Raw genomic sequence first — 23,256 nt, 5'->3', positions numbered from 1 at the left:
GATGCATCGATACCGTGATCTTCCATGTTTCATCGTGACCTTGCGCGACTACACCTGGCCAATCAATGTGACCTCGCCCGCGGGCGGCGGTGTCGGGTGTGTGCTGACCCAGTGGGACAGGCGTCTGCTGGTCCTGCAACACCGGCCGCCGGCGAGGACGGGTGGCGTGCTGCACCGCTCGATGTCTGGGCGGGGCGGGGCGGGGCGGCCGAAGGTGCTGAGGGCCGGCCCCGGATTGAGCCGTCCGCCGGCCGCCCATCCGGTGCCGGCGGCGGCGGCGGTTTGGACCGGCCGTTCCCGGCGCGGCCGACGGGAACGGCGGCGGTACGGCTCACCGCCCCGACCTTGCCACAAACCCGCCCGAGCCGAGCGCGGTGGGACCGCCCAGCGATGACGCGCTAGCGAGGCTCGGAACTGGCATCAAACCGTTACAATAACGCTGTTATTAATCTGTCCAAACTGCCTCGTGGCTGGTTAGGTTAGCCGGTAATGGTATCCGCCGTCTCCCGATCGCTGGTCCGGCGTTGCGTGACTGAACAGGAATCGCCGACAGTCGAATTGGCTGCGTCGCGTGCAGGTTGATTTTACGAGCGCTGCCGCCCGCTGGCCGGCCGGTCCGTCCTACACGATAGCGTCGTCCGTGGGACTCGACATACCGGCGCGGCCTGCGCTCTATGTCCTGTGTCCTGTGTCGCCGCCGATAAGATAAGATGAAGGTGCCCGCGCTGCGCAGACCCGCCGGCTGCTCCCGATCGCGCGCGCTAATCTCGTCGGGAGGCTCCTGGCAGATATGGGTGGAGTCGCCACTGCAGACGCACTGAAACTCCGCCATTCATGCAGCGAAAACCGCCCCCAGGCTCAGATCCCGAGGAGTGAGTCTGAGCTCCCTCCTGCCGTCCAAGGTCAGGCGGCGCAGTTGGCAGCTCGTCTCCGCCTTTCCTCAGTCGCCGTGGGTCTGCAGCGTGATGTCATGACACTGAGTGTCGTGACCCACCGTCGGCCACCCCAAATGGCGTCTGGGGACCGGCAGCGCATAGCAAACACCCTCTCCGCGCTGCGGCTCCCTCCGGGCGCCCCCGGTTCTCTCCCACCCGGGCTACGTGGCCGTATACGGCGGACTGGTGGCCGGTGCTGACTCACACACGCCGCTGCCTCGTATCCCCGTGTGCATCATCGGCGCCGGTGATTTACGGACCGGCTGGAAAGACTCCGCGGGGATTTTACAAAGGCGCCGTGTCCCCTTTGTTCGGCCGGCGGTAGAGTGACGCTGCCGGGCCGCAGGCCGGTGATAAGTTGGATTCATGGGTAACGGCCGACTCCGAGCCTGAAAAACGGCGGCACGCCGAGGGAAACCCAAAGAAACCAAATATTTGAAACCGTGGCTTCCGATATGGTTAACGCCTAACGGGACACTCAGTGAGCAGATTATCACCGATGACATGCCATTCAATTTGAAGTCTTGCAAATGCCATGTTCGATTTCATCATTTGAAGAAAGTTCTTTGCTCAATTTTTGAAAGGCCAAATGTTAGATTCATTCAGCTCATTTAGCATGGTGTCGAGGCACCAATTGCGCTATTTGGTTGTGCCATAACTTGTGGGTATTTTCATGTGTTCCTGGATTGTTTAAATTGCTTGTATCGAAGTTCGAGCACCACATTGTTTTTATTTTATTTTTTACCGGCCACCATATATGGAAGTGACCGTCGCCTGCCATGTAACACAGGCCACATCGCCATTGCCATTTGCGTGCCGTTTAGGCCGACATGTCCTATGACGGAGTTTGTCCCTTCGTGCGGTGATGCCCTTGTTATGTATCTTTGACACGCCGCTTTCTTCCATTGTAGCTTTTACGCCAGTAGCCTGGAGCCTCATTCTTTATTGCAAAGCCAGGTGGATCGGCAAACGGTGCGACAGAGAATGTCACGGGAGGCATATTTTGTTGAAAATGACCTTGTTCTATAGATAAACACCAAATGGGGAAATGATAGCGGAAAACTGGCGCTAATTACGCTGGCAATGGTCGGAACCCAGTGCTCCTATTTATGTAGAGTGAACTGGTGCCTCCAGTGCTTAGTCGTGATGCTCTTTGTTGCGTAATGCGCCATCCATTGTCCATGCAATTATTCATTCAGACAACTGAAATGCGGGTGAAAAGTTTCCATTTGCTGAAAATTACGTGTACTTTCTTCTGCAGCCATTTATAAATGTCAGATATGTCACAGGACACAGTCGGTTTTCATTTTTCACTCACTTTTGTCAATGCCTTTTATCCACGACTGAGGACCGTAGTAGTTATCGTTTGTCCTGCCTGTTCAATAAGCGTTGTTATTGGGTCACAGCTGTCAATTAGGCTCTCACTGCACGGATCCATCACCCGTTAAGCCCGGTTCTCACTGCCGAAACCGATCGGAGCGGATGGTAAGCGGATGGTGATCGTATGGTAATGGTATGGTGAGCGTGGCTAGAGAAAAAAGATAAAAATCTCTAGGCCCGATACGATCCTGGGGCCGCTGCTCCCATCGTACGCCGCGCATGCGCAGAGGCGTTGTTTATTCTATTCGTTGCCAATCATGGCGCAGTGCGATGACCTTGGAAACCACAACAATAACAGACGTTTTGTGCTTTGATATTGTATTTTGTGGGTTCAATAAATAAATTTAGGTCAAAATAGGGTATGGCGGACGAAGACATGTTCCTTTTTTTAGCGCTAGCTTCAGGCAGCGAAGTTCCTCAACAAAAAAAGAAAATATGGGTCAGGGAAACATTAAAACACAGGGATATAAGGGGAGAGTACGCTACACTTTTACGAGAAGCACGAAACCACCCAGAAGAATTTTATAGGGCCTATAGAATGATGCCTGAGAGATTTGATGAGCTGCTGGACTTTGTGGCACCCCGCCTGAAGAAGGAGGATACCAACTTCAGAGCTGCAATCCCTGAAGCGGAGCGCCTGGCAATGACGTTGAGGTGAGTTTTTACCTGTTTCTGATGTTATCTGTTTCTGTCAAGACGGGTCCGCAGGGCTGTCAGCGCCATGTAGCTGGTCGGCGCGGCCGTGATGGCGTCACGGACCTGCCGGGCGACGTCTGTCAGTGTCGGCAGGTTCGCGACCAATAAATAGGTCGAACTTGACAGCGTCTTCCGTGATGCCATTGCCGGCCACCCGGCAGCCGCACTCCACCTCACTCCACCTGGGCCGACCTGGGCCAGCCAAAGGGCGGCATAGATGGCGAGCTTGTAGTTGACAGATGAGGTGGCGCTCACTAGATGGCGCCACCGCGCCACCCGCTTTCGGTAGGTACGGCAATGGACGCCGCCGCGTCGGCACGCGGTAGCCGGGCGTGCTGAGGCGTCGGCGATCGTCCGCAGCGCGAGTGCTGGACGAGGAGTCAATGGCGTGACCCAAACACGCTCAAAAGATGTCAGATTACATTCACTTGCGTCCAGCCGTGATGACTCCTGCTTGTGCTCAAAACGCTCCAGCGGGAGAGGAGGTAGCCGCGCCATAATACCGAAAGCTCGTAGGTAAAAGGATATGGTTCACGAGGAGTCACCAATATGTTGTGCAGTAGAAATCAAGGTAAATAAGTAAACTGGCGTTACATAGGGATTACTTACACAACGAAATAACAAGTAAAATCAGAAGCGCGCAGGAAAGCCGCGCGTGCCGCCCGGCCCTGGCCGAAAGAGACGCGGGAGGCCTTGCGCGGGTAAACAATCAGCCGGCCGCGGCGGCCGGAGCGCCCGGGGGAATGCACCACTAAATGATTCGCTACAAAGTCTGTTTTAATTTTTCATTAGATTCTTATACTGAACTGTTTCATTCTATGGTGATTGGTGAAGTGTTGTGCAGATTGCAGTATTTTGGGGGATCCAGCCCGGTTTGGGAGGGCAATCAATGACATAACCAGTACCATAAGTTCAGTGTAGTAGGCAGAATCCGGAACAGGGGGTCCGAAAGTGGATGCGGTCAAGAATTCGAAGTAAAAGTTCGGTACCCTCAGGTTAGGTATTTAAGGTATATACATATCAAGGAGTGCGTAAACCAAAAATGAGCCAGATCGGACTTCTCAGCCGGTGGTGAGAACTCAGAGCCTAAATTGAGAACAAACAAAAATGCCGATAATTTTTACTTTGACCTGACCTGTGACGTCATCGGTGACCTCTAGGTCAATGAAATTAGGTTCGTTCAACAGTTTTCCCAGGGTTATATCAGAGATCGTTTGAATTTTGACGATCAGCCCAGTAGTTAGGGGGGGGGGGCTCTGGAAAGCCCCCCTCCCCCCTCCCAGTCACTCGCGTTATGGAAAATACCCCAGGGATGCGCGGGTTAATGGTTGCAAATTCAGTGTATTGTCAAGATGTGCTGAGTTTTGTCTGCTGATAGGAATATTAACTTACGTGTTTTCCTGTCTGGCTTTATAGGTACCTGGCCTCTGGCATGAGCCAGCAGGACACCGCCCGGTACTTCAGAATGGGGAAGTCGACGGTCTCCAGCATCATCCCTGAGGTGTGCAACGTCCTGTGGGAAGAGCTGGTTCCCACAGAAATGTCTGCACCTACCACCCAAAGGTGGCTCGACATCGCTGAGGAGTTCGAAGACAGATGGAATTTTCCACACTGCCTTGGTATGAACCTTACCATTTTGACTATTGTGTTGCCGTTAATGACAAATAATGATCTTTTTCCACTAAATCTGAGTTCAGGTCATATTCCGAGGGGAAAAGCGGGGAAATACGGGGAACGAGGAAAGCGGCGTTCGAAACAGCGTCAAAAACAATGACGAAATCACTTCAGTCCCTTTTTTCGTCAGGTCAAAGGTCGGGTCATCAGAGGTCATTGAAGGCCAAATTTCGCCGATTTTGAGATCGAATATCGACAATTTTCAAGAAGCCGACGCATAACTCGGGAACCAATAGAGTTACAGCGCCGCGGAAAAGCGCATTCGATAGCCTCATTAACGCTCTTTCTGAGTAATTCCCTCAGATTTGACCTGAAGTCAACGGTTTTGCCTGCAGGGGGCAACAACTGTCAAAATAAACGATTTTTTTTTCGGAAACGGTTTATCTGCAATAACTTTTGACTCAAGCCTTGCACGAGCTTTCTGTTACCGGCATTGTGTTCCTCTCGTCACGACACATCGAATTAACTATAACTTGACCTTGAAAAGTCAACTTGAAATTTTGACCTCAGGTCAAGGTCATGACCTGACCGGAAAGGGTCATGCTACATATCAGTCGATACGTATCGTCGAGTTGAACACATCTATGGCGTTTTCATCGCTTGAATGTCTCTATCAAAAGTTATTCGCGAAAAACTTTGAGATACAATTCGTGACCTGAGATGACCTCAGGGGCATAGAGGGGTCACGGGTGCCATTGTTATGTTCAGTATGTCGAAGTTACTTATTATTAAGTGTTTGAGGGTGTTAAGTATGGTTTTCGTCGAAAAGAGGCGGTTTCGAATTTTCTCCCATTGACTTGTAATGGGGAGGTCGGAAAATTGACCTGACCTTAGGTGACTGATATGACAATTCTAAGAGATACATTTTGTATACACTGCTGCTCTTGTCAATCGCTGAAAGTTTCAAAGCGACCGGTCACTCGGTGTAGCTATGGCATACATTGAAACATCTTATGAGTGAGGCCACTTGAGGTGACCTGGTGACCTGACCTTGAATGACCTTGGTCTAAAATTGTCACAACATGTGTAAAATTGATGCATGATAAGGTGTGCAAGGTGCTCAGTGTCGCCGTTTTTTTTTAGATATTCGTAAAAAAACTAGTGGGTGTTGAAACCATACCTGCGCCCCCCCCCCCCCCTCCAGCAGGGCGCAGGTTAATGAAATAAAAATTAGGTTAGCGGCGGGATTTGCGATTTTTAGACCTTTGAGTGAATCGTTGATCATGAGCAACTTCATTATTTTATACACTTTCTACAATTCAGACATACCTACGCTTAGCAACGAAAGTCACCATGGTTTACGACGCATAAAATGTTGATCTGGTTCTGTTGGCAGGTGCTATCGATGGAAAACATGTCCGGATTCAGTGTCCCCGTCTGTCCGGCTCAGCCTTCTTTAACTACAAGGCTACATTCAGCAGTGTGCTGATGGCTGTCGCCGATGCGGACTACGCATTTACGTACGTGGACGTTGGGGCGTACGGACGCGAAAATGACGCCAACATTTTCGCCAACTCCACGTTCGGCCAACGCCTGCAACAGGACACCCTGAACCTGCCCAGTGCCGATCCCGGAGAGCTAGAGTATGTCTTCATTGGGGACGAGGCGTTCCAGCTGAGGCAGCGGATCATGCGTCCCTACCCAGGATCGAGGCTGGGGGGTGTAGCAGAAGAGGACTACCACCAGCGGCTCGTTTACAACTACCGGTTGAGTAGGGCGCGGCGAGTGGTCGAGAATGCGTTCGGCATTTTAGTGACAAGATGGCGCTCACTCAGGCAGCCAATAGTGGCGAAGATAGAAACTGTGGACGCCATAGTAAAGGCCACTTGTGTTCTCCACAACTTCTTGCGTCGCCGCGATGGTGTCTCCAACGACAGGCGCTACATCTCCCAGGGCGACGTCGACGCGGACGATGGTGGGCGGGTGATGCAGGGCGCCTGGCGCCGGGAGCTCGCAGGCGGTGGTCTAGCCGACATCGGTCGGATGGGGGCCAACAACCCAGCAAGGGGCGCAGCGGACCTTCGCGAGCGGTTTGCACGATACTTCGTGTCGCCAGAGGGAAGCGTGCCCTGGCAGGATGCCATTGTGCGCCGAGGCCGACTGCAGTAGGCCAGAGTCTGCCTGCGGGGGCTGTCGCTGAGAGCGCTCTGCCGCCCGACTCGTCGGTGCTTCCGTGTCATGTGTCAGTTTGTGCGCGTTAATGAATGTTATGTGGCCTTCGATAAGTGTCACCGTGTCATTGTTAATTTTCAGCTCGTGTCCCGCACATTGCAATGCGTGTATATATTGTGTCCCTCTGCATGCCGCCCGTTGGTGCCTCCATCGAGTGCCGGTTCGCTCGACGCCCGTCGGTGCTGCTTCGGATTGTTCGCCCGGTGCCCGCTCGTAGCACCGTGCGTCCGCAATGGACAGATTTTAGGTGCTTTTAGGTGCCTCGATTTATTTGCTGCCGAGTGTATGCAAATACATGTGTTGGCCTGAGAACGAAGGTTTTATTTAATTTAAACAATCAGTCATTCACAACTGAGGCATTGTGTGAAGACCAACGCCAGTACACATCTTCCGGCCTCGCTATATAACCCAGCGGTGGCGCGCCCGTTACGGCAGCTTAGCACTGCCTGAAAGACACAAACTGAAAACTAACAATAACACACTGACACATGACACATGACTGAGTCCCGATGCGCCACCGGCGGCACACTTCGACGCATTGATATGTGCAAGACACGTAATTTGAAAACTAACAATAACACGGTGACACTTATTGAAGGCCACATGACATTCGTGAACGCGCGCACACTGACACAGGACTGAGTCCCGATGCGCCACCGGCGGCACACTTCGACGCATTGATATGTGCAAGACACGTAATTTGAAAACTAACAATAACACGGTGACACTTATTGAAGGCCACATGACATTCATGAACGCGCGCAAATAGCCACAGGATTATTTGACTTTGAAGATATAGAAAAACTTAACCCGCGCACCGACGGGGGTCTGCGCCAACTTCGCACCGACGGGGGGGGGGCGGATGACCGCCCCCCCCCCCTGAGATCTCGAGAACGAAGCAAGATAGCGACAAGCGGTGAACGGCATCGGATACGCACGGTCAAGATCTACAATTTTTACTAAGGTCATTTTCAGGTCAGGTCAAAGATGACGTCACAGGGGTCGAAAAAGTCAAAATGGCGGCGCTAGATATTGAGAGTTTTTCTCGAATAACTTTCGAATTAGTCAAGATAGAAACAAACTAAGGGCATCATCGTGATCCTCTCGTCAATCCGCATCGAATGATATATATGTTGACCTCGAAAGGTCAAGGTCAAAGGTTGACCTCAGGTCACGTGACCTCGAGGTCACCATGTATATTGTATATCATTCGATGCGTCTTGACGAGCTGAACACAATGAGACCATCCACGCGGCTGTATCTTGTTCCTGTACGGAGTTATTGGCCAAAAACCTTTGGTGACCTTTGATGACGTCACATGACCTCACAGCTGCCCAACAGCAAAACAGACCTCAAGGTAGTGAAGGTTGATCGTATATAAAGTCATGTATGGTATATGGGGCCATTCCGACCCGTTTTAGTGGTAAAAATAGGGAGTTGATTTTTCCCCCATTGACTTATAATGGGGAAGTCGCGAAATTGACCTGACCTTAGGTCACCGATATCAAAATTCCGAGATATACAAATTGTAGCTACTAATGATCTTATAACATCCTGCGACTTTCAAAGGTCTCCGACATCTACTGTAGCTCTGGCACGGTGACAAAGTTGCAAAAAAGTGACTTGAGGTTGGGTCATTCAAAGTGACCTGGTGACCTGACATTAAAAGTTACGAGGTTTGAACTTGCACACCATGTGTAAAATTGATGAGGGAATAGTCATACCAAATTTCGCGGCGCTACTTCCCGCTATTCGCGAAAAACCTCAGGGGGGGGGCGGATATCCGCCCCCCCCGTCGGTGCGCGGGTTAAAATATGTGATAACATGGCAAAACATGTGATATGGTCATGCGACTAGCCAGTCGCATGCTCATTTCACATGAAGGTTCGCACGACACGCACGAGCTCCACCTCCATGTCAATGGTCCGTTCCTCCGGCACCATGCGCATTAAGTGCGTTAGGTAGTCCCCAAAGGCACTTACCCGGTCATTCGGCCTTCTAGACTTCTCCCATGTGGACAGGAATTGCTCCTGCCAAGTTGCGCCCTGCCCCTGCCTTTCATCCTGGTGGCGGCGACGCTGGCGGACCGAAGTGGGTGGGCGTCCGGTGCCACCACGTCCGCGCTGCTGCCCAGCTCGCCCGGCAGGGCTGCGACGCTGCCGCGTCGGCTCGGCTGGGCTGACGCTGCGCTGCCGCGGCTCGGCTGGGCTGACGCTGCGCTGCCGCGGCTCGGCTGGGCTGCGACGCTGCCGCGTCGGCTCGGCTGGGCTGACGCTGCGCTGCCGCGGCTCGGCTGGGCTGACGCTGCGCTGCCGCGGCTCGGCTGGGCTGACGCTGCGCTGCCGCGGCTCGGCTGGGCTGACGCTGCGCTGCCGCGTCGGCTCGGCTGGGCTGACGCTGCGCTGCCGCGGCTCGGCTGGGCTGACGCTGCGCTGCCGCGTCGGCTCGGCTGGGCTCGCCTGGCCCAATGGGCTGCGGCTGCGAGTGCGGCTCCGTCGGTGTGAGCGCTCCGGCTCTGTGGCTCGGGGCCGCCCGGCTGATGGTCCGCCCTGGTCGTTCGCGCCAGGCGTAGCGGCGGACTCGGAGAGGATCCGTCCATCCTCCAGCATGATGATGACGGAGGCCGGCACGTCCTGACTTCTGAAAAAAGGATAGATGAACTGAAGCCAGTGAAGGGTCATCTGAACGCATGGAAGGGCTCTGATGGCTGATCGTTTGGCGTGGCTCTCGAAGATGACTAGACCCAGGCTCTAGGGATAACTAACTCCAAGATAACTAGCTCCAAGCTATATCCCTCCATCCCCATCCCCCTCGTCATGTATCCGCCCATAATGACGGCTGCATTCAGCTAGAAAATCTGTAGGCAGGCGAGGGGTTTCGCCTGTACGTACCTTACAAAGCCATCCTCCTGTCGGTAGACAGCTGGTTGGCTGCCGTGTGAGGCGCTTGTTTGACTGGCTGGTCGAACGGAGAAGCTGTCCCCGCCCCTGAGGAAAGAAATTCATGGAATATTAACAACTATCACCAGATTCGCGTTCGTCCGTCTGTGTCCGTTTGAGCTGCATCGAATCGATACCCATTTTATGCAAAAATATCAACTTTGAAATTTGACCTAATTTGACCTGACCTTCACCAGAAAATAATCTTTACTGACCCCAGAGTCTGCCTGATCCACATAATCGCATTTGGCATATAAAATGGACCATAAAACATACCTCACATGATATTTTCATGCTGTGACCCTTAGTGACCTGACCTCTGTGACCTGACCTGGTATCAGCGACCTCAAATAGCAAAATATGTGTTTGACGAACATTTCCCCATCGATGATTTCCCATGAAATGCATTTTACTCGATTTTACAACGTACCTATGTATTTCTTGAACTGCCTGTACACTGTGAAAATTCGACATTTGACCTGACCTACATGACGTCATCGGTCAGTGTTACAAAATTTGTTGTTTTGGGTGGGAAACGACATCCAAATGAAAATCATTTAACACTCTCACCTCCAATTTTGAAGAGCAATTTTCCACTCCCAATATTACGAAGAAAAAGCATTAGCGTGGATAATCGTTGTACATCTCATATTTTATCACGCATGGATAAAAATTAATGCTATCGATCTTTTCCCATCTTTCTGGGCCTCACCTTGGCCAGCAATTTTCCACTCTTATCCCCATTTTTGGAAAGCAATTTCCCCTCTGACACCCAAGCCAAAATGCAATTTTGGGACACTGTCATCGGTTTGACCTAGGTCAATGAAATTGGGTCACAAGGTAGTTCCATGTTGGGGCTATCCAACACCGTTTGTCGCTTGTCGCTATGTTGCGTGGTTCTCGAGATCTTAGGGGAGCGGGGCAAATTGCTCCCCCCCCCCCCCAGCAGGGCGCGTTGCTCGGCAGACCCCAAAGGGGCGTGGTTCAAGACGTGCTCCAAGCATGTGAATATTTATTGTCTTCGTCTAAGGAATGGGCGAATTTCTTGACATTTTGGTGATCACTGGCACACAACAGTTTAGGTACAAAGTGTGTGCAGAGTGAAGTACTGCACTCATGTTGCGCCAACTATACAAGAAGTCATACAAGGAAGACATAATATGAAGAAGTCAGATAACCAGGTCACAGTTAGTTACCTCACCTCAAAAAACATTTTTCGTAGTTTGACATCTGGCTGGGATAACAGTGAGCAATAAATGACCTCGAATCTCAGCAAAGGCGGCGGAACGGGGAGAGCTCCGGGGCACCATGCCGCCCCCTTGATTTGGGCATTTTAACATTAGCCCTATGGGTGTTGCATGGAAAGAATGGGACCAAAAGTCGGCAGTGCCCCCCCCCCCCTAATTGAGGGTGTTCCGCCGCTACTGAATCTCAAGGAATATTATCTATGGATGGGAAGCCAGTAGCCACAATTTGCATATTTCGAATTTGCGAAAATTTTGACCTAAAGTCACGCCCTTTTTGTCTCAGTCCAGGAGTCGAGTTTGAGAGGACCGTGAAACTCCAGCAAAGCACGGGTGAATGAGCAACAACTTAAAGTGAAAAACCAAGCACTCGCAACTTACCGCCTCCTCTGGCACGTGTGACGCGCCAGGAACGCGTCCATGGCCTCAAATAGCGGCCACCTTGGCCTCGAGCGCTCGGCGTCTTGCCGACTGGATCCACTCGGAACTTTAGCCATACTCGCCTTCTTGGCCCTTCGGTACCTGTCCCGCATCAGGAGCCAATGCCGTTCGACCTCAGGCGCTGAAAACAGTGGATATATTAATGTAACCTGTGAATTCATTGACAGTGATACTGTCAAGTTTTGTGGCCATATCGTTGAATCGCCTGTGCTATTTCAGAGTGCATTGGGAAGCATATCGTAAGTAGTCACACTAAAGTCACATTTTACCACATTACATAAAAGGGCTTGAGCCAGGTAGGCTCCAGGCTCCTACACAGTAATACCTATGAGGTGAAAAGTTCACAGGCAAGTCACACTACCCAAAACAATTCATGAAACAGCAACTATGAACCACTAATCAACAGCAACTAATCAACTAGCTATAACTTGTATTTTCCTGCAATGATGCAACTGTGATCTAGGACTGTATGTAGGTAGTGCGTACACAGAAATATGTATACCATTAGTACATACCACCAATTCCATCTCCGAATAGTCCTGCGAGCTCCATCCATGAGTTCTGTTTTTTATTTTTATCTTTGTACCAACGATGTTTACAATCAAAAAGCCATGTATATTCTTTGATTGCTTCTATGAGTCGCTCCTCAGCTCGTTCAGACCAGAAGTCGGCCATCACCCACAAAATCTGCAAAATGAAGGCGTATGTACATTAACAGATCACAAAACCAGCTCGAGCGCCTGTAGTAGGGACACTCACATCAAATCACTACCAGTAAGTTGTGTCAAATCATACCACCAATGAGCATGTCTGGATGAGGTGACATGAGGTGAGGTGACACTTGAACAATTACTTGACTGACAAGCTAGTGTGACGTTTTACAAGAACTTAATTGAAGTTAACGGTACCTAGCACAGGGAACACTCTGGACAGCTCAAAACTTTTGGTCACTCAGACACCCCGCCCGCCACCACTCAGCCCGACACGAGAAGGGGGAACACAGCGCCCCTGGCGGTCAGCAGACGAATCAGTCTCAGCTGATCAAGTCAAAATCTGGGTCACCGGGACAGCACGCGGCGGCCGACCCACAATACTAGTGATGCAAGTTTGGAGCTCACAGGCCAAGCATTGGGCTCAACTTCGGGCCCGGCCGGCGTTTTTCGTGGCCTGAACTCAGACTGGCCTGGCTCATGCTGGACTCATTCAGACCTAGCCTGTGTTTCAGGTTTTGCAAGCTGGGCAGAATGCCGGGCTCGACAGACATATGCTGAGCCTGGAACGGTACTCCTACGAAATTATTGCAGTGTCAGGTCGGCGCCTGGCTTTGGTTTACGATAAATTATTGTATCTCTATGACAAGCATGGTGAGGTAAGCAAACATTACAATGCTTAGCTGCCATTGGTGGAGCAAACAAAAATTCCAGTTCATTATAAAACCATTAATATTTTGGGAAAATTAAGTTCCAAATGCTATCAAAATAATGTTCCAAGTGCAATCAATGAAAAGTCTCTAGGCTAGCTCCTACCTAGGCGAGGAAAGCAAAAATAAATAGTCATTACATCATTAAATGATTTTATGTAACACCACAATGACATGCCTATGAAAGCAGTAGGCACACTAGTCACTGTTTACAATTTTGGCTAAGGTCACCCTAATGAGCAGGCCATCAATGAACTGCTCAGCATAGGGACTGACACAATAGGCATTGATAGCTAATGAATTGATCCCATTCCAATTCATGTCAGACATGAGACATGACAATGTCTCATGTGCACAATGCACATGAGACATGTGCATTGTGCATTGTACAGGACATAGTTTGACATTTAGATCATTCTAGTTTGATGCTTGGAAAGCTGTACACATAGTGCAAAACAATATCAACAAAAACAATATATTTTCACAGCAATGAAAGACAGATAGAGGTAAAATCTGCCTTTTGCACTCCTGGCTCAAAATTGAATAAAAACCACATAAAATTGTCAAAAACCATATACCTATTAAGCCTGGTGTCCCGGGAAGACGTCAGACTGGGACAACTGAACTAGTACCATTAAAGGTTGTAGGACAGTAGGTTTGCAGGTTTGTACAGTAGGTTGCAGGTTTGTAGGTTGTAGGTTTGTAGGTTGTAGGTTTGTAGGTTGTAGGTAAGGTTAGGTCAGCTTAAGTTAGGCTTGTTTTGGTCTATATATATCCGTCATCCAAATCTGGCATCTTCCTGGGACACCATGCTTACTAATGCCAAAAATTGTTCAAACAATCATTCAATGCAAAAAGTCAGGTAGACTAGGTACTACATGCGGAAATAACAAAACCTAACCCAACCTGACCTCACCTTTCCTAATGTCACATACCATCACCTGACAATGTGTGGTTGGGTGATGGGTCATGAGTGCAACTTAAAATGTTTCGTGTAATACGTTTTGCATCAATGTGTGGTCTTACTTTCAACCTTAGAAGAATGTATTCTTTTTATTCATGTTTTGATTTTGTGAATTTCTTCAGTTTTTGAGGAGTGCAAAAGGCAGAAATGACCTAGATAGATAATAAACAAATTCCATGAATTAGGATGCAGCTGCAGTGCAACATGCTGGACGACAGATCTAGAAAAGAGGCCTCTTTCAGCACAGTAATAAAAAATCAGCTGTTATTTTCATTATTCAACCTTGCAATTGGTGTAAAAAAAATCAGCAACATTTTTGTGCTGTTGACACACGTTTTAGTAATTCATTTAGACAGAGACGTCTTGGGTATGGAATGAATAAGTGGGCCCATCAATGTCATGGAAAATATGCTACCTATCAAGTTTCATCAAATTTTATTGGCACATGAATATGGAAATGGTTCAAAACTTAGTAATGAGGCAACGTATCACATAGGTAGTAGGTGTCTAACTAATGGGACTGTTTGGAGTTCATTTCAATAAATAATGTTTAGTGACAAGCAATGATGTGTTATATTTTAGATCATGTTAGCCTGGAAATAAGAGAAATTGCCTGCATTCATAAATCCACTACTTTTTTAATTGAACTTTCCACTTTTCTTTGACACCAAAAATATCGCATATTTTTCAACATCAGTGTCAACGTCAACATCTTTATCAACATCAAATGTAGTTATACAACTTATAAGAATGAAATGGAAGTGGACAATTAGCATCATCTAAAGCACAGACCAGCCAAATAGTTATATTAAATATGTCAGCACAAACCTTCCACAACGCAGCAGCAAGAAGAGCAGCAGCACAGCAATTTCCCCACACGATGCACGATACGATCAAGGCAAAAGATAAACTCAATCCATCTTTCGACGGAACGCACTACGACGCACGATCCGCCGCTTCCGAACGTGGCGCACAATCATGTTTTTTCCCGGTTCTCACTGCAAACACACGATTACCATCGCGGCGATCGGGAAACGGGCGTGCCGATCCCCATCCCATCACCATACGATCACGATACGATCACCATACGATCCGCCAAACGATCGAAAAACGGCAGTGAGAACCGGGCTTTAGCTGTTAGTGACCGTCCCATTCCCCTCATCAGGTCGAGTCGCCGCAGCCAAAAGACGTTCGCGTTCGATCACTGTTTCGACTCGTCCGAGCCGGGCAGCGCCAGGTTCGCCAGCCAGGAAATCGTGTTCAGCTCGCTCGGCAAGGACATCCTGGACAATGCATTCGAGGGCTACAACGCCTGCATCTTCGCATACGGACAGACCGGTGAGTTAGTTGGGAGGATTTAAAGAGGCTTAAAGTTTGTGATGTGTGGTTGGAGGTTGTCCTGATAGGTGTGTGCGGGTTTTCGTCCGGTGAACTTGGCGCCACGTACTATGTATGACGGAGTGACGTGTTGTTACATTCCACATGTCGCCTGATATCGACCGGGTGACACACTCAAGACGGCGAGTATAATTCAGACGTCGTTTAACAGTCTGAGTCACTGTAGCATACAGACAAGCTATTGTCCTATCATCCTATGTGCTTCGGTCAGTGTGCTTTTACTGACGTGGCCCTCGGACGCTGCTGCTTGCCGACTGTTCGAGAACCAGCCCGGTCGCAGTTTTACCATTTATCGATTGCTTGTGTACCGGTTGTCGCGGGCTGACTGCCATCGGTGCCGTATCTACGTCACTTGCGATACCAACAGGTGTGGCCGCGAGCGGCACCGAAACTGCGTGGGCCTGGCCTACTCGGGCCACCCACTCACATACACACACGATAGTGCAGGCAGTTGTAGTAGATAAGGGCACGTTCCCTTTGATCCGTAAACTGGGTTATCTCGATGTAGTAAGACGACCGTCCCACCTCTCGTCTCCCGAGTTGGAGCGAGATGCAGTCATTTTGTTAGCTAGAAAACCATCGGAGCGGCTACGTTACTTCTTCAGCAGCTACACAAAGTGGCCTACTTTGTCGTCTGCTTGACCGACTTACCGCCTCTGCAAAAACGTACGGAGACGACCGGCGACCCGGTAAAGGAAATATAGAACTGACTGAACTGTGACACTGGAAATCCGTCGGGTCTTGGGATTGGCATCGTCTTACGGCAGATGCCGGCGTATAAAACCGTAGCGGGTGTGAGCTAGTACCCAAGCCAATCACGATTGCACCTTGCTATGACTCTCACTAGTCACCACTCAGAATGGCAGTCACCGAATTAGAAGTTAATGAAGTGGCGCTGGGCTGTAGGATCATTTTCGGTACGCTTACGGTGCGAATATCCCGTCCTCGTATAAGAAATGATAACATTTTCGTCTCCATGTCTTCACGAATTTTCACGTATGCGTGCTACGTGGCACTTTATTATCAAAGTTCGATTAACTAGTTAAACTCCTCCTCTCTGAAAATGAATTTCGTCTGGGGATCGGCCAATAACTGAGGCATCACTTCGGCTGGCTTCTCCCTCGGTGCTCGCTTAATATCTCATCAAAAACGTGTCACGATATGCATCAAGTCACTCCGCGTGCGTGACTGCCTCACACATATCTACCGTATTTGAATAACCATTAACATGCCCATTTATCCCCATGTCGCTGTTAAGGATCGTGTTATTGTTTCCGAGCGTCCATTGGTTGTCTAGCTCCCTGGTCGATAATGCCGGTCGGGTCGGCCCTGTCTCTCTCCCAGCTACTGCAGGTCGGGGGCGGCATAAAAAGCTCGTGATCCGATCCGACGTCTGTGCTGCCGGGCTGGGACAGCGGTGTCGCGGCCGGGGTTTTTGTCGCCGGCGCTGTGGTCGGTCTGTCTGAGTCTGTCTGAGTCTGGCTGAGTTTGTCTGAGTCTGTGTCTGGATACGATGTGTATATTTATGCACATAGCTCCTTCTTTCCGTCCTCCCGGCTGCAACCGAGAGTAGGTAACCCTAGTAGAAGTGTGTGGGTGTGGTTATTGTGAGGCTACTACCGTCCACACAGGCGTCTGCCACTGCTGCCGGTGACGGTGGGCGGGGACTGCGCAATGCCTGCCCGTGCGACGCTGTTTTTATGCAGGTGCTCCCGTACCGCGCCTGCAGCCAGGCACCTGTTGCAGATAACAAAAACACGCCTATGTCGGTGGTATCGGGCTCACTGATACGTCCCGTCCCCCGGCCGGTGGTATGCTGTCAGTACGGGTCGCTCGCTGACTGGCCACGTCATCGAACTATCGCTGCGCACTTCCTACGCTGCGTCATTACCCACACTTCACCGGTAATGCGTGAAATGACCGCAGACGACCCCGGGACCGGCCTCACACTCGGCTGCCGGCTCCATGCGCTGTATGTGCTTATCACGTGACCGTGCATTGGGGATGTCTATCAGGGGGCGGCCCAAAATAGCCAGGCGACAGGCTGGCAGTCGCCCGCTCACGTGTCCAGGGGCACCTGACCGCCGGCTATTTCTACAGGCGCTCTCATTGGATGGCGAAGGCCACATCAGCGCCAGACGACCGCGCTGGGACCAATACCTATCCTTGTGTCTGTGGCATCGGTGTATTTATTGACGGGGCGCGTCGTATTGCTGCCCATTTACTTTGCTGATACCATCCGACTTTTGTCATATCCGGTCTTATCAATTATCGCATGTCGGCGAAGTTTTTTTTTTCTCTCTCTGTGTGCGTGTGTTGGGGAGAGGCTGACCCCGACCAGGGCACGCGCTGCCGCACCGACGGTTCGGACGTCTCTCCCCCAGTAATCAACGTCTGTCGTCTGCCCCCTGCACCCCCCCCCCCCCCCCAGTAATCGTGTCTGGACCTCGGATCGATGCCGGGCCACGCCGATCTCGACCACTGGGCTCCAGGTGCTCTCCGGGCTGCGCCGGGGACCGCGGCCGGCTCGGGCTGCTCCGGCGTCTCCCTCCGCTCGTGACTGCCCGACTATGGCCGTGACCGCTATAAAGGGCGCATTGGGACAGCCCCACTTGGCGTCTTTGACCTCTGACGGGAGGGCGGCTCTGAATGGAGCTGCTTTGATGTCGTTGACTGATAACGATACGATTTTCGAGAATTTGCCGTCATTACGGGTCTGAATGCCCTGTAAAGTGTCTCATTTCATTTAGTTGCACGCGCCTTGTTCTGCCCGAATTTCAAGTGCGTTTCTCTTTGCGAATTTCTTCACATATACTTATAATGCATTGACATTGCATTGACATTGACATGCATGCATGCATGTATTGTATGCATTGACACATTGCGTTGATTCAGTTGTCCGATACAGACGACCTTTCAACTTGCTTATTGGTATGTCGTAATCGTATGTCGACTCATCACTTCACTTGGTGCAGGTGGAACGGAACAACTGATAAGCATCTGATCGATTGTGAAAGCGATTATGATGCAGGTTTAAATACTGATTGACACCTCGCAAGGACCATTGAGTCATGGGATGTATGACGGTACGTGAAGGTGACATCACAAACCCAGTAGAATCTCGCTTCCTACCGAGGGAGTTCTACCAGTTTGGTGGGGGGGGGGGGGGGCAAATTGGTAGAACTCCCTCGGAGAAGTTCCATAGCCGGTCTTGCGGTCAGAGTGTATTGCTGTCCACACTGTTACTGCAGCCGGTATGGATTCTTCCTACTTCCTGTAGACGACCAAACTTCGTGAAGAACTCTGGTTGTAAGTGTCGGCTTAACAGAGAGCCCTGCCGGACTTATCATCGTGGCTACATAGTTGTGTTGAGACAAGCTTCTGTGTGGAACAGTGGCTTGCACTTGGTCGTCAAATGCGGAAGACAAGCTTGCAGGCGCCCGCCCGTTACGTGTGGTGCGATTTCGGCAGCTCAGCTGCTTAGTGCTAAAAAGTATCGTTAAATATGACGATTATGATATTCTTGAGAGGCTGCATTCCACAAGATAACCCGTTGATTTATCCAGCCACTCTCCCCACATACACCGCTCCCGTTGTTTTCCCATAGCGTCTGGTCGCCGGCCGGGTCGGTGGCCTCCGGTCCGCCGCCGCCGAGCAGCCCCGGCCCGTCGGACGGAGCGGACGCTGTCGGAATAACGACCTCGTCAGTCACGCGTCGGTCAATATGTGACGCGCCCTCCCCGCGGGGGCGTGCGGTCGCCGCTGATGACGTGCGGTGACGCCCGGTGACGCGTGCCTGCATGTCGTGACGTCCGATCACGAACGGTGGCATGTGAGATCTGATGGGAGGCGGCCCTGGGGGCCGACGATGCACGGGTGACGCGCGGTGATCTCCGCTCTCACCCAGAAGTGTCGCGTGTCGCGGGACCCGTCGGCCCTGACCTGCCCTCCGCTCTGCCCGCAGGCTCGGGGAAGTCGTACACGATGATGGGCGGTCACGACTCTCGCGGACTGATCCCGCGTCTGTGCGACACGCTGTTCGACCGCGTGGCCGACCGCTCCGACCCGGGCCTCACTCACAAGGTCGAGGTCAGCTACATGGAAATCTACAACGAAAAGGTACGTGGGCTACTGCTGCGCTGGCTCACTTCTAAAGAGGATGTAAGTCTTCAGTTAGATGTCCGTCGGCCCTGGCAACTGTCACCTTTCGTTGTTGAATGTTGCCTGGATCTTGGCGGGTTGATTGTATTGTTCGAATTGTTCTACGTTTTCAGTGATTGAGTTTTGGTTTACCGTCATCATTTATGTCCCTGTCTTGATTGAACATCCATATATTTTGAAGCTATCATTCACAAACAATAACCATTTACTATGTTTGGTATCCATTGTGACTTCGGGCTGAATATGTGTGCTTATTCCATGGAAACGTGAATGTGACCGATGTCCCGTTTTGTCAGGTTCACGACCTGCTGGATCCCCGCGGCGGCAAGCAGTCGCTCAAAGTGCGCGAGCACAACCTGCTGGGTCCGTACGTGGACGGCCTGTCGGTGCTGGCCGTCTCCAGCGGCCAGGTCAGTGAAAACGACAGTCAATCCAACAGTCTGTCCTTAGAGTCGATGGCAGTCCAGTCAGTGGTCTGTGCATGGACCTAGGGCGTCGGCCTAGGTGCTCTGCGTGGGCGAGAGACTAATATCTGGTGGTCGCTGCCCCCAATGGGGTCATTTGTGGGTCTCTCATCATGAACTTCAGTCCGCTGTTGGACTTTTAAAGTGGCGTGAATCTGGTCAATGTGTGACAGGTCATGAGACTTGAGATTGCACTACTGTGTGTCCTCTTCTAAGTCACATCGAGCGAGCTTATCATGGATGACCGACAATGGCTTCATCCCTGCTTTTATTTTGTTGCGTGTGTTTCATCTTACGTGACCATGCTCCTATAGTAATTTGAACCGCTTTCATAAAATAGATCTATTACTTTAGCAATCGAATATAATGTTTACTGCTTTGAAACACCACATTAATCTAGCCTAAACACTTGGGATGACGCCGGGCCTTTATGAATTGAGTGTGATGATGAGAAGTCTGTGGTTGTACTTAACCCTCGCACGACCAGGCCATTTTTCATAACACGAACGACCAGGGGGGGGGGGTTGTTACGACCCCCCCCCCCCCCCCCTGGCGTTTCGAAACGGAAGGTCGTAGAGCTTAGCGGAAAAAACCAACGGATTGCTCTCTACGAGATCTCGCGATTGGTGGTATATTTTTTGGTCCTAGGTCAACATTTGACCTACTTTTGACCGGTCAAAGGTCAAATTTTCGGAAAAATAGACTTTTTTTCAACTTTCGGTGGCGATTGCGGCAAAACGGTGGGAGATATCGACTTGAAACCTTCACTATCGTGTTCCTTGATCAATTCTCTATCGTTTGGTATGTATTTCGTTTCCCTAGCTCTAAAAATGGCGCGTTGGGAGCGCCGGAAGTCGGCAAGGTCACAGTCGGCGGCAGAAATTCGAAAAATCAAAATTTAAATTTTTGAAATCTGATTGTATTTTTGGATTTAAGAGGTCCATTTGCTCCCTATAGAAGCTAATATTGCTGCATATTCCCATTGAGGTGACAAGAATTAGCAAAATAGTGGTTCGGGCGCTTTTCAAAAATAGTACCGGACGCTGTTCCTCTTGTGACGTCATAGCTCCGTGACCTGACCTGACCCGGTCAAATTTCTTATACCATATGATAGCCAATACTTGCCCCAACATGCATGGGAAGTTTCATCACGATCCATCAACCGATGTTCGTACCACCGGCAGGAAACCTCGGGCGTTGGCACTCAGTTTGTGAAAATCCGGCCGGAGGCTGTACCTCTTATGACGTCATAACTCCGTGACCTGACATGACCCGATCAATTTTTTTCGGCAAAAGATGCGCAAAGGTTGCCCCAGAGGGCATTGAAAATTTCAGCCCGCTACGACAAGCCGTTTAGCGTGCACTTTGAAAAAACCTCAGGGGGGGGGGGGTTGATACAACCCCCCCCCCCCTAGGCGTTCTAGGGTTAAGCATGAAGTGTTGTTAAAGGTCAATGAACTGAAGTCATTGAACTCGGAAAGCTGCCAAGTAACATAGCTATTTTATTATATTAACATAGATAAGTTAGCATAGATATTTACGTTCTAATTAACCTTAGTTATCAAGTTATACACATTACAAATACTCGTATGCTTCATGCTATGGCATCTTTATTACTTATGACCAGTATAGCGCCTTTTGGGGCGACTAACGGAGCGAGCGAGGGGGTGAGTCTTGCACGTGCGAAATTTCGAGGGGGTACCTCCAACTGACTTGTGCACGGCACCCTACTGACCGGTTTCTAGCGATGTGCCAAATTTGAGCACAATCGGCCCAGCCGTTCTCGAGATCTGGGAGCGGCACCCTGCACGTGCGCACGTGCAAAATGGGTCCCAACTGACTTGTACACGGCACCCTACTAACTGGTCCCTAACTGTGTACCAAATTTGAGCGCCATCGGTCCAGCCGTTCTCGAGATCTGGAAACGACCCCTGCACGTGCGCACGTGCAGCAGCACCCCAACTCTGGCACATGGATATGCAGTGCCTAGTGGGTGCCTAGTGCCTACCTACATACCAACTTTCAGCGCACTCGGCCAAGTAGTTACCGAGATATTGCAACAATTACAAAACTGACACCTCTTCGTTTTGCACGTGGCACGTGCATAAGGGGTCACCCACATGCATCGGGAATAGTCCAATACTTGGTAGAAGGAATGAAGCTACCCTACAAAAATTGCCGCATGTAAATCGGTCAAGTGGTTGCTGAGATATAAGCCTCGCAAAAGCGTCCGCACGGCCGGCCGGCCGGCCGCTCATACTCAGAAATTTCCGTTATTCTACGTAAGACTCCGCTCGCTTCGCTCGCTCCGTAATTATGAACCCTTATTGACAAACACGGGTAAAGTAAAGCTTAAGTCTAGCTTGAAAATTAAATGACACCACCATCTTTTTCTCGAGCTAGCCATATCTTATTTCGTATTGATGCTGCATATGACTGCTAAAGCAAAAACATATGACACAAATAAGGAGCTAACGTCGAGTTTCTCATTGGCGATAAATGTATTGTGTTCAGGTCAGGAACCTACCTGTTGACAGCCTGGTAACAAAATTTCACTTCTTTTTACACAGCAAACAAGCATTCGTCCTCGCACTATTATGAAACACATAAGTTGTGCAAGACCAAACAGCAGCTAATGGGTGTTCAATGTCCATTAAACAATTGTGTTCCGACAAACGTTACCATTGGTTTGGAAAACTATCTTGTCAATGCGAGTCACCAATATACGTGTTCTGTCTCTGACGTCTGTCATGTCTGTCACGCCTGCCTGTTTGTACACCGGCAGGACATTGAGCGGCTGATTGTCGAGGGGAACAAGTCGCGGACCGTGGCGGCCACCAACATGAACTCAGAGTCGTCTCGCTCGCACGCCGTCTTCACCGTGATTGTAACGCAGGTGAGTCGGCCTTCGACGGCCGGATCGCGCCGGACGGGTGACGCTGAGCTGTCACTGTCGGCAGTTACTTTGAATTAACCGCTGCAAGAATGGCAGGAGACTTCGCCGCCGTCGGACCCATTCACCACCACAGTACTTATGGAATTGTATGTTTATTCTTAAGAATGCAGTGTAATCCATAACATCGTGCATAGACCTTTATACCCCGTCGAATGATCCCATCATTTTCAATGAATGCAGCGGTGAAGAAATGGATGTTGTAGGTAAACTGACTGGATTGCTCTAAGCCTTTATTTTTAGGGCCGTTGTAATCATGGCCAGATATTGTATCCAGTCCAGATACACAGAGGCCTACGCGTCATGGCAATAACTGCGCCAGGTCATTTTTTGATATAGGTATGCAGGTCATATACATCACAATCAGGAAATACGCTACCAAAGCTCTTACACATACGCAAATGAAACTTTTGGG

General features: G+C 50.3%; 3 protein-coding genes across 6 annotated transcripts in view; 2 read left to right on the top strand and 1 right to left on the bottom strand.

The window, feature by feature from the left end:
- The window catches only part of LOC122367825 (kinesin-like protein KIF13A), a 72,021-nt gene that overhangs the window by 7,489 nt on the left and 41,276 nt on the right, over positions 1-23,256 (top strand). The window contains exons 4-7 of the mRNA XM_043341253.1: positions 15,031-15,203; positions 19,228-19,382; positions 19,721-19,834; positions 22,674-22,784. Of these exons, the coding sequence (XP_043197188.1) occupies positions 15,031-15,203; positions 19,228-19,382; positions 19,721-19,834; positions 22,674-22,784 (553 nt within the window). The remainder of the gene's footprint in view (positions 1-15,030; positions 15,204-19,227; positions 19,383-19,720; positions 19,835-22,673; positions 22,785-23,256) is intronic.
- On the top strand, positions 2,290-7,169 carry LOC122367831 (protein ALP1-like). Its single transcript, XM_043341265.1, has 3 exons — positions 2,290-2,969; positions 4,428-4,630; positions 6,022-7,169. The coding sequence occupies exons 1-3, from the start codon at positions 2,677-2,679 to the stop codon at positions 6,792-6,794; spliced, it is 1,269 nt and encodes a 422-aa protein (XP_043197200.1). The 5' UTR covers positions 2,290-2,676; the 3' UTR covers positions 6,795-7,169.
- On the bottom strand, positions 7,158-14,988 carry LOC122367832 (serine/arginine repetitive matrix protein 2-like). 4 transcript variants are annotated; one of them, XR_006254118.1, is made up of 6 exons: positions 14,694-14,988; positions 11,997-12,168; positions 11,422-11,602; positions 9,749-9,844; positions 8,665-9,497; positions 7,158-7,715 (listed from the first exon to the last, which is right to left on the bottom strand). XR_006254118.1 is itself a non-coding variant. In XM_043341267.1 (5 exons), exons 2-5 carry the CDS (start codon positions 12,154-12,156, stop codon positions 8,732-8,734), a joined length of 1,203 nt encoding a protein of 400 aa, XP_043197202.1. In that variant the 5' UTR covers positions 12,157-12,168; positions 14,694-14,988; the 3' UTR covers positions 7,158-8,731. The 4 variants fall into 4 exon arrangements, 2 of the variants coding, with proteins under 2 accessions (XP_043197202.1, XP_043197203.1); XR_006254119.1 differs by having other exon boundaries at positions 8,665-9,494; XM_043341267.1 differs by having other exon boundaries at positions 7,158-9,497.

The sequence above is a fragment of the Amphibalanus amphitrite genome, unplaced genomic scaffold (genome assembly GCF_019059575.1).
Source record: "Amphibalanus amphitrite isolate SeventyFive unplaced genomic scaffold, NRLGWU_Aamphi_draft 000899F_arrow, whole genome shotgun sequence".
In the NCBI taxonomy this organism is placed as follows: Eukaryota; Metazoa; Arthropoda; class Thecostraca; order Balanomorpha; family Balanidae; genus Amphibalanus; species Amphibalanus amphitrite.
This window is presented reverse-complemented; position numbering and strand designations above follow the sequence as displayed.

Bases quoted from the DNA above. Each gene is read 5' to 3' on its own strand.
- LOC122367831 (XM_043341265.1), top strand. From the start codon at position 2,677: ATGGCGGACGAAGACATGTTCCTTTTTTTAGCGCTAGCTTCAGGCAGC. The intron at 2,970-4,427 runs GTGAGTTTTTAC...CTGGCTTTATAG, and splicing joins CGCCTGGCAATGACGTTGAG to GTACCTGGCCTCTGGCATGA. The intron at 4,631-6,021 runs GTATGAACCTTA...TTCTGTTGGCAG, and splicing joins GAATTTTCCACACTGCCTTG to GTGCTATCGATGGAAAACAT.
- LOC122367832 (XM_043341267.1), bottom strand. From the start codon at position 12,156: ATGGCCGACTTCTGGTCTGAACGAGCTGAGGAGCGACTCATAGAAGCA. The intron at 11,603-11,996 runs GTATGTACTAAT...CACTGTTTTCAG, and splicing joins ATTCGGAGATGGAATTGGTG to CGCCTGAGGTCGAACGGCAT. The intron at 9,845-11,421 runs GTAAGTTGCGAG...TTCTTTCCTCAG, and splicing joins CACACGTGCCAGAGGAGGCG to GGGCGGGGACAGCTTCTCCG.